Below are 13,145 nucleotides of genomic sequence, written 5' to 3' on the forward strand. Positions count from 1 at the left end.
CCTATCTCATCCTCACCCTCTTTCAGGGAAGGATGGTAAAGCATGTGGTTATAGCATATTACGTATATATTAAGTATGTTATAACCATTGGAAAAGCATGTAGAAAACTGACCAATTACCACTCACTGTGCGTGCGTCCCTCCCCCGCATTCTGTTTCTAGACTCTCTCCAGCGTTTTCTACACACTGAGATTCTTCAGTAAGTGGAGTTGCTTCTGATTGGTTTCCCACTGTGCTGATCAGGGCTGATTGCCACACAGCGCCCCCTGTGGTCAGCCATTTAACAGCTCTGCTTCAATTCGACCGCGATGCAGGAAGCGTCTCTCTCTCAATGTTGGAGATTGCTTCATTGCGTGATTGCTTTATTGTCCTTCTATCATTTGTATATTTCTGTAATGTGGCAGGGACATGGTCATTGCTAGACATTACTAGATCAATGACAGGTCTCTCTCTCTCAGAGATCAATGACAGGTCTCTCTCTGTCAGAGATCAATGACAGGTCTCTCTCTCTCTCTATCTCTCTCTCTCTCAGAGATCAATGACAGGTCTTTCTCTCTCGCTCTCTGTCTCTGAGATCATTGACAGGTCTCTCTCTCTCTCTCTCTCTCTCTCTCTCATGGGAGATACTGAAATTGAAGAAGGGAACTATGAAAAAGACCTAGGAGTTTATGTTGACTCAGAAATGTCTTCATCTAGACAATGTGGGGAAGCTATAATAAAGGCCAACAAGATGCTCGGATATATTGTGAGAAGTGTTGAATTTAAATCAAGGGAAGTAATGTTAAAACTTTACAATGCATTAGTAAGACCTCATCTAGAATATTGTGTTCAGTTCTGGTCACCTCGTTACAAAAAGGATATTGCTGCTCTAGAAAGAGTGCAAAGAAGAGCAACCAGAATTATCCCGGGTTTAAAAGGCATGTCGTATGCAGACAGGCTAAAAGAATTGAATCTATTCAGTCTTGAACAAAGAAGACTACGCAGTGATCTGATTCAAACATTCAAAATCCTAAAAGGTATAGACAATGTCGACCCAGGGGACTTTTTTGACCTGAAAAAAGAAACAAGGACCAGGAGTCACAAATGGAGATTTAAAGGGGCATTCAGAACAGAAAATAGGAGGCACTTTTTTTACACAGAGAATTGTGAGGGTCTGGAACCAACTCCCCATAATGTGTTGAAGCTGACACCCTGGGATCCTTCAAGAAGCTGCTTGATGAGATTCTGGGATCAATAAGCTACTAACTACCAAACGAGCAAGATGGGCTGAATGGCCTCCTCTCGTTTGTAAACTTTCTTATGTTCTTTCTTATGATCATTGACAGGTCTCTCTCTCTCTCTCTCTCTCTCTCTCTCTCAGAGATCATTGACAGGGTGGTCCGGGGGGAGCACCCCTTTTTCCGGCCCCTGGTGAACGCGCACTGCCACACCGAGGAGCTAGGGCAACTCATGCAGCGCTGCTGGGCAGAGGACACGCTCGAGAGACCCGAGTTCAACCAGGTCAAGATCATACTGCGCAAGTTCAACAGGTACCAGGGCCTGGGAGAGGAGGGGATTGGAGAGACTGAGGGGCTTGGGGGGGGGGGCTGAGAGAGACTGGGATGACTTGGGAGGGTGGGGTGGGGGGGACTGAGGGAGGTGCTGAGGGGCTGAGAGGATGAAGAGACCCAGGTTTAATTATATCAAGAAAATTCTGTGCAAATTTAACAAGTACCAGAGACTGGGAGGGAGTGAGAAGGACAGGGACAGGGAGAGACTGGGAGGGAATTGGAGAGATTGAGATAGGGAATGGGAGGGACAGGGAGAGACTGGGAAACAGGAGAGATAGTTCAACCAGAGTTGAGACTGTGTGAGTTTGAACAGGAGTCCAGCCGGTCCTGCACTGATATTAAACCTTCCTGTGTGTCCCAGGGAGCTGAGCACCAACATCCTGGACAACCTGCTGTCCCGCATGGAGCAGTACGCCAACAACCTGGAGGAGCTCGTGGAGGAACGAACTCAGGCATACCTGGAGGAGAAACGCAGAGCAGAGGCCCTGCTCTACCAGATACTGCCGCAGTGAGTCTGTCTGCCACTAGGGGTTAGAAGACTGTGCGTCACAAACCCTGAATAATGCATGCAGGCCTACAGGGGCTGTGACGTGCTGAGAGTATTTATTAAAAACAGAAGTAATGTTTCAGTAATGTTTCCTTCAGGTAAATTCAAAGGAAAAGTTAATAAGAGGATCCATTTTACAAAAGGTGTTGGTGTTTTTTTGGTAGCTATGGCTCCTGACTGTTATAAAGTGGGAACGCTGTGGTTCTCTCTCTTAAACATAGCAAAATAAGAATGTTTCCGAACGAGAGGAGGCCGTTCAGCCCGTCAACGCTCGTCCGCTTCCTAGCCGCTCAGAATTTTGTCAGTCCGGGTCTTGCAGGACCGAAGTGTTTCAGCATCAACAGTGTGACTGGGTCGCCCATTCCATACCCTCCCCACTCTGAGTGAACAAGTGTCTCCTTCCCTCTGTCCTAAGATCTGTCTCCACTTCATTTCCAGCTGTGCCCTCTGGTCCTGGTTTCTGTGCTGCACTTAAAGTAACGGTCGGGCTTAACTAGGTCAGCTCCTTGTAAGATTTTAAAGACTTCAATCATGTTACCCACCCTGATTCTTCGTTGTTCCAGGCTTATAGATTCAGTTCTTGTAAGACCCGGAATGACACAGTTCTGAGATTCAGTGCTTTCAGCCTTTATTTTTAGCTCGGTCCTTTAATCCCTAGGATTAGTCTGGTCGCTCTTCTCTGGACTCTCTCCAGGGCCACAGTGTCCCTTTGGTTCTGTGGTAAACAGAACTGGACACAGTATCACCAGTGCCTTACGCAACCTCACCACTGCATTACACAACTGTCTCTCTCTTCTCCCCTCCAGCTCTGTGGCAGAGCAGCTGAAGAAAGGGGAGACAGTCCAGGCTGAGGCCTTCGACTCCGTCACCATCTACTTCAGCGACATCATCGGGTTCACCGCCCTGTCTGCGGAGAGCACCCCAATGCAGGTACGCACCCCGCTGCGCCCCAGAACGAGGGGGTGACACACCGCTGCTCACCGCCATGCACAGCTGATCATTGTATAGGTCTCAGATGTGCAGTTTTGAAAGAAACACGTGTTATAGCACACATGCATTTTCATTTTAAAACATTTTTGCACCTTTAGAGTGAAACTGTCCCCACCCCTTCACTGCCTTCTTCCCTGTCAATAACCAATCGACCACTTGATAGAGCCCCTGTTAGTGTCGCTTATTATTATTATTATTATTATTATTATTATTATTATTATTATTATTATTATTATTAATGCCCTTATCCAGGGCGTCTTACAATATATCACATTATTTTTACATACAATTACCCATTTATACAGTTGGGTTTTTACTGGAGCAATCTAGGTAAAGTACCTTGCTCAAAGGTACAGCAGCAGTGTCCCCCACCTGGGATTGAATCCACGACCCTCTGGTCAAGAGTCCAGAGCCCTAACCACTACTCCACTCTTATGGTCGCATTGGAAAGTCCTGATCACCAGAATATAATGGGAGCCAAAGCGCCTGATCATATCACTCTGGTTACTGTCACTCTACGTTAGACATCTGATTTCAGCTTACTCTCACTTTTTGAGAAAGGTTGTAAGGTTTACAGTACATGTTGTAATGAGTTGGCATCTCAGCCCATTGAACTGAATGGAGAGGCGAGGGCTGGAGCGCAAACCATGAGCTTCAGAGCCCAACCCTTTAACTGCAGAGCGCTCCGTAGTGGAGGGGCCAGCACGGGTCTCATGCTGATGTTAGTATTATTAACACATAGCACATATTATTCACATCAAAATAGGCATGTTTGTTTTACCGGCACTTGCTTTTTGCCTGATTATCAGTGAACTCCTGATAAAGTCACCATCTGGCTCTGTCCCTTTGAAGTGACTTTATTAGTGACGTCCCCATTGGAGCCTCTTGGTAGCAGCTCCACTTATAATCAGCGGTGTAGTCGAGGGTATACACATGTAAAAGGCATTTACGCACTTTTACTTTGGCAACATAGCGTTTACCCATCTTCTCAAATAAGGGATACAGAGTTTACTCACTTCTACTCTCCTGTGACATGCAGATCCTGGGTTAAAGACAAGATATATTAATGATCTGTGTTGCGTTGCTGGGCGCGAGACTGACTGCTGAGAGCTCTCTTTGAACTGTGGCATGAGGAAGGGGGCGTGGCCACTGGACTGCGTGTTCTGTGTGTGTGTGTGTGCGTGTGTGTGTGAGTGAGTATGATTGGTTGTTTGTGTTCTGTTAATGTTATGTTGGTAGGCACACTGGACCTGCAGGGCAGTAGCCTTCATCCTAGCCCATGAAAGGATGATCACAGAACTGTCCAGTGAAGCTCACCATGGGCTCTGTGGCTGTTCACATGAACAGAACCTGAAAGCAGCTGCGTGGTTGGCTGAGGGCCAGTAACAATGCATCTGTTCAATGTATCTGTTCAACTCTACCAAACAGGGCAGTGTACCCACTTTTTTATTTACCACTACACCACTGCTTATAATGTCATAATGTCGCACTGAGAATGTCCACAACACAGCATTCAAAATGGTTAAAACCACACCAGGTTGTACATAAATAGATATGTTAATATCAGCTTTTTAGATTGAATGTGTTTGGTGGTTACCTCTAATCAAGGTGAGAGTCGACTTCCTCTTACACTCTCCACTTGATTAGAGCCCCGAACACTTAGAAACATACAGCTCTGGCCAAAAGGTTACGTTAACATACGGGCAGCAGTGTGGAGTAGTGGTTAGGGCTCTGGACTCTTGACCGGAGGGTCGTGGGTTCAATCCCAGGTGGGGAACACTGCTGCTGTACCCTTGAGCAAGGTACTTTACCTAGATTGCTCCAGTAAAAACCCACCTTTATAAAGGGGTAATTGTACGTAAAAATAATGTGATATCTTGTAACAATTGTAAGTTGCCCTGGATATGGTCGTCTGCTAAGAAATAAATAATAATATTGAATTCCACACTGCTTTGTAGTTTTCCATATAGTTAACGGAAAACTGACAAAATTTGACATTTCAAAATATAACACAAAATACTGTACTGCTGTTATGGCTCCTGGTAGACTTTTGCGATCTCATTTTGTAGTTTCTTTGATTAGAAGATTAAAATTCTCGGTGATGCTAAATTGTTGGCCATTGCTATACATACAAGGTTTTATTGTAATTGTCTGATTAGAAAGCAGTGTGATTGCATTGTAATAAGTGGGTAATATTGCAAAGTAACTGCTGTATAATTCTCTGGAAAGGACCTTGAGACCTTGATGCTATTTGTCGGCTCACTGCTGAAGATTTCACTAGAGGAGAGCTCAGGGAGGCGCTGTCCCACTCTGCCCTGGTTTAGATCACTGAGAGAGCCTGGTTGTTGTAACTGTACCTCCCTGTCCTCCGCAGGTCGTGACCCTGCTCAATGATCTGTACACCTGCTTCGATGCCATCATAGACAACTTCGACGTCTACAAGGTAAAGAACACAAACACTCGAGAAGATGATCCGTCCACTGAGGTGCGAAGGATCAGAGGGCCCCATTATCCCCAGACCTTTCCGGTTATTATCGATTATGAATGGATTCCTACATGGGAAGCTATGATTGATTATCGATTAGGCGTGTACTCCTTTAAGTACTTATCGGCAGGTATTCAATAAATCCATTAATTAACGTGATGATGTGAAAACAAGAAAAGCTGTCCTTCCCTCACCTTTACAATTGAGTACCAATCAGTGGCGATTAACTTCTGAATATTCGGCAGTAAACATGTCAGTGCCCCGGATGAGGAACATTCATTTCCAATCGGCTTGGTACTCAATTGTACCAGTACAGGTATCAGCACAACCCTATTATTATTATTGACTGGTTGCCTTCCTAAATGGTGGTCTTGGGGCGGCCTGTGTAGAATGGGAAGCTGTTATTGATTATAGATTATTGGTTGCAGATGGAGACTGTAGGGGAAACCTATTGGTTATTGACTGCAGGTGGAGTCTACAGGGGGTGACAACTGATTGTTGATTGATAGCAGGTGGTGATTGTTTGAGATGCCCACATTAATTTGTATCGCCCCACCCTAGCCTTGACGATAGGGGATGCCTACATGGTGGTCTCTGGGCTGCCTGTGCGCAGTGGGAAGCTGTGATTGATTATGTATTGATTATTGATTGCAGGTGGAGACGATAGGGGATGCCTACATGGTGGTCTCTGGGCTGCCTGTGTGCAGTGGGAAGCTGTGATTGATTATGTATTGATTATTGATTGCAGGTGGAGACGATAGGGGATGCCTACATGGTGGTCTCTGGGCTGCCTGTGCGCAGTGGGAAGCTGTGATTGATTATGTATTGATTATTGATTGCAGGTGGAGACGATAGGGGATGCCTACATGGTGGTCTCTGGGCTGCCTGTGCGCAGTGGGAAGCTGTGATTGATTATGTATTGATTATTGATTGCAGGTGGAGACGATAGGGGATGCCTACATGGTGGTCTCTGGGCTGCCTGTGCGCAGAGGGAAGCTGTGATTGATTATGTATTGATTATTGATTGCAGGTGGAGACGATAGGGGATGCCTACATGGTGGTCTCTGGGCTGCCTGTGTGCAGTGGGAAGCTGTGATTGATTATGTATTGATTATTGATTGCAGGTGGAGACGATAGGGGATGCCTACATGGTGGTCTCTGGGCTGCCTGTGCGCAGAGGGAAGCTGTGATTGATTATGTATTGATTATTGATTGCAGGTGGAGACGATAGGGGGTGCCTACATGGTGGTCTCTGGGCTGCCTGTGCGCAGTGGGAAGCTGTGATTGATTATGTATTGATTATTGATTGCAGGTGGAGACGATAGGGGATGCCTACATGGTGGTCTCTGGGCTGCCTGTGAGCAGTGGGAAGCTGTGATTGATTATGTATTGATTATTGATTGCAGGTGGAGACGATAGGGGATGCCTACATGGTGGTGTCTGGGCTGCCTGTGCGCAGTGGGAAGCTGTGATTGATTATGTATTGATTATTGATTGCAGGTGGAGACGATAGGGGATGCCTACATGGTGGTCTCTGGGCTGCCTGTGCGCAGTGGGAAGCTGTGATTGATTATGTATTGATTATTGATTGCAGGTGGAGACGATAGGAGATGCCTACATGGTGGTCTCTGGGCTGCCTGTGAGCAGTGGGACGCTGTGATTGATTATGTATTGATTATTGATTGCAGGTGGAGACGATAGGGGATGCCTACATGGTGGTCTCTGGGCTGCCTGTGCGCAATGGGAAGCTGTGATTGATTATGTATTGATTATTGATTGCAGGTGGAGACGATAGGGGATGCCTACATGGTGGTCTCTGGGCTGCCTGTGCGCAATGGGAAGCTGCACGGCCGGGAGATCGCTCGCATGTCTCTTGCTCTGCTGGATGCCGTCCGAACCTTCAAGATCCGACACAGACCCGACCAGCAGCTCAAACTGAGGATCGGCATTCACAGCGGTGAGGCAGAGAGCAGTACAGGCACAGTGTAGTCAAGCACAGCATGGGGAAGCATAGCTAAGCATTGTGAGAGGTTAAAGCATCTTAAAAAAAAAATGATCATCCATCCATAAAACACTAAATTTAGAAATACTAAAAGCTTGAAAGTAAATTGAAGTTTCTTTAAGTAGTTGTGTGAAATTGAGAGTTTATCAGATTATGTTCATCATGAGACAGATAGACAGAGACGGATGAGAAAGACTTCTAGTCTAAACTTTTGTCATTGAATTTAGGTTTCTAAATTGACCGAGGACAGGAAGGGCGGCCAAGGTGAATAGAACTTACCATCAGACCCCTGCAGGCCCTTATAAAAGCGTACCATGATATGTTTGCAGTTTCCCCCCATGCTTATAGTATGCATTTACCATAGTTTATCCTGGTTTGTCTTTCTTATTACTATGCTTTACCATACCTCGCTGTTCGTTACCATGCTTTCACTGTGCTGTGCTAATGTTGGTTTGTTCTCCTCTCTCAGGTCCGGTGTGTGCCGGGGTGGTGGGCTTGAAGATGCCCAGGTATTGTCTGTTCGGAGACACCGTCAACACTGCGTCCCGCATGGAGTCCAACGGGGAAGGTAAGACAGAACCGGTAGTGTGGCCTCAATAGAGCTCTCAGAGCACAGCCTCAACAGAGCCCTCAGAAACTCCATACACTCCATCGAGCCCTCAGAAACTCCATTGAGCCCTCAGAAACTCCATACATTCCATCGAGCCCTCAGAAACTCCATAGTCTTCAGAAACTCCATACACTCCATCGAGCCCTCAGAAACTCCATACACTCCATCGAGCCCTCAGAAACAATATAGTCTTCAGAAACTCCATACACTCCATCGAGCCCTCAGAAACTCTGTAGTCTTCAGAAACTCCATACACTCCTCAGAAAGTCCATAGAGCCATCAGAAACTCAATAGAGCCCACATAAACTCCATACAGTCCATAAAGTCCTCAGAAACTCCATACACTCCATAGAGCCATCAGAAACTCCATGCACTCCATAGAGCCCTCAGAAACTCCATACACTCCACTGAGCCCTCAGAAACTCCATGCACTCCATAGAGCCCTCAGAAACTCCATACACTCCACTGAGCCCTCAGAAACTCCATACACTCCACAGAGCCCTCAGAAACTCCATACACTCCATTGAGCCCTCAGAAACTCCATATACTCCACTGAGCCCTCAGAAACTCCATGCACTCCATAGAGCCCTCAGAAACTCCATACACTCCACTGAGCCCTCAGAAACTCCATACACTCCACAGAGCCCTCAGAAACTCCATACACTCCACTGAGCCCTCAGAAACTCCATGCACTCCATAGAGCCCTCAGAAACTCCATGCACTCCATAGAGTCCTCAGAAACTCCATACACTCCATAGAGCCCTCAGAAACTCCATACACTCCATAGAGCCCTCAGGAACTCCATAGTCGTTTGCAATCATTCTGAGCGATTCTTACTGCAATTCATAATAATAATCTTTATTTTTATATAGCGCCTTTCACAGTGGACCACCATCACAAAGCGCTTTACAGAGGCAGGCTGTGAACTGTGCATTATATGCAGAGTCACTTACAATAGGACATTGATTTAACATCTCATCCGCAGGATGGAGCACAAGGAGGTTAAGTGACTTGCTCAGGGTCACACACAGTGAGTCAGTCAGTGGCAGAGGTGGGATTTGAACCGGTGACCTCCTGGTTGTAAGCTCTAGACTTTAATCACTGGACTGCCTCCTTAAATAAATAAATAAACCTGGTTTCATGTTTGCCTATGACAGCACATTATGCGTGCGAGAAAAGAAAACTCACAGTGAATTAAAGAACAGTGTTTTTATAATACATTTAGTCATTCTTTAATTTAACCAAATGCATATAATTTAGTGCAGGACAAATACGTTTTGTATCATTAACTGGAACTAACCAGTTTGAGTCATTATCTAAAAAAGGCATGAACTGTCGACTGATGAGAGCGATCAGTTAGGTGAGGCACTTGATATTGTTTTGTGTGCATTTGTATAAGACTATGTTAAAGAAGAAAAATTTGGTGACGTTGGTGTTTTGTAACAGAACTGCATCCCATTAAGACCGCCCACGCAGCATTTGACAGGCTGCACAAACTGTCAGTTCATCAGCCGAGATGATTATTGGTTGTTAGTTGCGTTGGAAATTAATTCTATCCTGTGGTTGCTTAGTAAAGCCCGCCCACGCAGCATTTGACAGGCTGCACAAAACATGACAATAAGCGGGTTTGTGAGATGATATTAAGAGAGGTAATTTCTCAAAGAACCTGGAGTGATTTTTGAAAAATCGTGATAATAAACAGGGTATGATATTAAGCGAGGTGATGTAAAACGGGTTCATCAGTACTTCTAAAAGCAATCACCAGTATAGGTACTAGTATTAGCACACCCCTAACTGTACAGATGGGGGAAGGACGTTTTTTCTTGCATTGAAATCAACACATTCATGTTTTTGTGTGGCAGCTCTGAAGATCCACATGTCCGCTGCTACCCACGCTGTGCTGGAGGAGTTCAGCACCTTCGAGCTGGAGCTGCGTGGAGATGTGGAGATGAAGGGGAAGGGCAAGATGAGGACCTACTGGCTGCTGGGAGAGAGGAGCGACAGCACGAGAGGGTAGAGGAGCGAGAGGGGGAGGAGGAGGGGGGGGGGGACGAGAGGCCTTCCAACTGCAGACGGAACGAGAGAGGGGGGACCCCAGACAGAGCCTCCGCCACTGTACCTCCAAATTACACCACAGACTGAACTTCTGAGCTCACTCCAAGTGTGCAGTATCAATCTCAGTGGCCGAACCTCTGAGAAGGAACATGTTCTGTCCCAGTGCGTTTGCTATAATGCAGTCTCAAATATTACCTCTTGCCACACGAGTCTGTCATTAACACCATGTATTTCACATCATGCGATCATTCTGTTGTAAGTACGGGTATTAGATAAGGCAACAAACATGACAGTCCAGTGTGGTTAATGCACCTGTATCCAAAACCATTCTCAGTCATCAAGGCTCTTAGTGCAGTGGGAGGATGCATTAGAAAGCTGGTGGCTAGGAATGTGTGGCAAACTGGGCTGTCAGATTTTCACACCCAGCAAAATGTGCTGAAGACTTCATGTGAAATTAAAACCTCTGTATTAAGCGGGTGCCTTCATCAAGCAACCAAACAGTTGTTTCTATTCAATGCAACTGAATGGGAGTCCCCAGCGCCCTGTCCATTGAAAGCAAAAACCTGTATCAATGGACACCTGCACTAGCCTGCTTTAACAACCAGCATGTAAAAACGTCACAAGAGTAACATTGTTTTCAATGCAAGTGAATGGGAGAGGCAGCCTTGATTAAGCAGCCAGGCTGTTTTGTGTGGCTGCAGGTTGCTTCGTGTTGCTCTGTGTTAGAGAAGCAGCAACGTGTTTCGTATCGATGGCGCTGCACAGCAGAGGACTTCAAACACATGGCTCTCCAAGATCAATGGGAGGACTGGGACAGGAGAGTCACACAGGAGAGCAGGCAGAGAGCCTGACCGCCACACAGCGCACAACACCAGCAGAACTGAACGCCCTGCTGGAGACAAGGGAGAGGCAACACACTCCTGCTTTCTTTCTCCTTTTCACTGTTTTTTGAGGTCGTTCTTTTTCTCTCGTGTTTTTCTTTCTTTCTTTCAATCGTTCTGTTATTCTCGCTTTCTTTCTTTCTTTCTTACTTTCTCCCAGTTCCTCTTTCTTTCAGTCGTTCTCTCTCCCTTTTCCTTAAATCTTCCCTTTCCTCTTTCAATCTATTTCTGATGATCCACATTTTTTAAAAATGTGCCTCAATAGGAAATGCTAATGATAGCATAAGAGAAAACACTCTTTTCTCCTCCCCTCTCCCTCTCTCTCTCTCCCTCTGTCAATCTGAGAACCACCTTTCCACACTAATGCACATCGTCATTAACCCCTTCACCGCTGTGGACTGAATCCTTTGTATCACAGTGTATTCTGGATTTGGACTATTGCAATGTGTAAAAAATGAGTGGCAGTTAAGGGGTTAAGAAAGTACCGGTCCGCTTTAGACTCGCTAGCGCTCTGAATGACCTCCGAGCCTCTACAGAAAGCTGTGTGGACAAACGAGAGCTCTTCTAGTCTCTTTAGTGACGTTTTCAAGAGGTGAAACAGCAAATCCGTGACTGAGCCTTCAGTGCAGCAGACTGCAGTTATCCTTCTCATAACTGATTCTGTGTGTTTTTGTTTCTGTGTGTGTTTTATAATGGAGCAGAACCACCCTTTGGGTAAAACAAGAGGGTTTGTTTGAAACTCCTGTACAGCTTGTAGTCATTTAATGAAACACTGTATTTAATGACAACATCAGTAGTGAGATCATGTTTATATATCTATATCTATTTTCAGTGTTTTTAATTGATCTTTAACTAGTACCCCTGCTATCCCAAAACACACACACACATAGACAGCCAAGACCCCAGAGCTTGCTCTTTGAATCGTATGGTTTGCGGTTTGTGGTTTGTGTCCAGCCCTTGCCTTTCCATTAAATTCAATGGGCTGACATACCAATTAATTACAGTGGCACCCAAACAGGGACCAACCCTGACCCCTGTGGTTGAAACAGGTAATGACATATCCGTATTCTTTACATTAGCTGACAAAAGACACTTCCCTCTCAACTGCAGAGCAAGGTCACCTTTTGGAGTACTGCATTTGACCGGGGCTCTCTATTAGAATCCCATGAACCCTGTCAGTTACACAACAGGCTAGTCCACTATCAGTTTATGAGTCGTTTCTGAGCAGCTGAGCTGTGCTCGAGGGGGGCGGAGCTATCCAGAGCCAATAGGAAAGCGTCAGGTGTGATTGACACCCGTTTCATTAGACTTTCCTCTGCTTGGGGATCTCTGCTCCGGATGGATTTGGTCAGAAGCAAAGAATACATTGAGAACGATGGCATTGAGTAAGCAAAGCCTGTGCAACCCGATGCAGAAAAAAAAACAGGTTTCACAATGTTTCAATTAAGAACCCCCTTAAAAATAAATATGGTAGGGGGGGTCCCCGAATGGTTCACCTGGTGGAAGCGCAGCCGCGTGGTGTGCAGGGTGAGTCACACAGCGCAGGTTCCTGGCTGTGCGGAGTCGGCAGAGGATTCCAAAGGGAGCATCGCGTTGGCTCTGGCGCTCCCGTGGGTTAGGGAGACATCTCGCTACGGCAAACCCTGCTGCCAGGTGACCAGTGAGCTCAGAGCGGACACCTGCAGGGCTGGCCTTTGTCCTGCAGAGGTCGGTAGCTCGCTGACATCCCCTCTTGAGTTCCTGGGTGTAGAAGAGGAAGCTGGGGTTGGAGGACGCCCGCTGAACCTTCAGTTCTCCTGAGCAGCTGTGCGCGGGATTGCGATGGTGAGGGGGAAAAAATTATGGGACATTCCAAATTGGGCACACTAAATAAAAATACTAACTAAATACATGAATACACTGATGGCTGGTTTCACAGACCCCCAATTAGCACAAGCATTGGACTACCTTACCAACAAAGTCTATTTATTATCACTAGCTTGGTCCCTCCCTGCATTATTACAGAAATGCAGGACAGACTCAGTTG

At 46.1% G+C, this 13,145-nt stretch overlaps 1 protein-coding gene across 3 annotated transcripts in view; it reads left to right on the forward strand.

The window, feature by feature from the left end:
* Positions 1 to 11,986, forward strand: part of LOC117965078 (atrial natriuretic peptide receptor 1-like) — a gene marked incomplete at its 5' end in the record, with an annotated part of 40,709 nt that extends 28,723 nt beyond the window's left edge. The window contains 7 exon segments of one of the 3 annotated variants that reach the window (XM_059021153.1): positions 1,360 to 1,528; positions 1,911 to 2,057; positions 2,903 to 3,026; positions 5,461 to 5,529; positions 7,354 to 7,528; positions 8,043 to 8,141; positions 10,046 to 11,986. In XM_059021153.1, coding sequence (XP_058877136.1) covers positions 1,360 to 1,528; positions 1,911 to 2,057; positions 2,903 to 3,026; positions 5,461 to 5,529; positions 7,354 to 7,528; positions 8,043 to 8,141; positions 10,046 to 10,200 — 938 coding nt within the window. 3 annotated transcript variants of the gene reach the window in all.
* Between the last annotated feature and the right edge of the window lie 1,159 nt (positions 11,987 to 13,145).

The sequence above is a fragment of the Acipenser ruthenus genome, unplaced genomic scaffold, assembly GCF_902713425.1.
Source record: "Acipenser ruthenus unplaced genomic scaffold, fAciRut3.2 maternal haplotype, whole genome shotgun sequence".
Lineage (NCBI taxonomy): Eukaryota > Metazoa > Chordata > Actinopteri > Acipenseriformes > Acipenseridae > Acipenser > Acipenser ruthenus.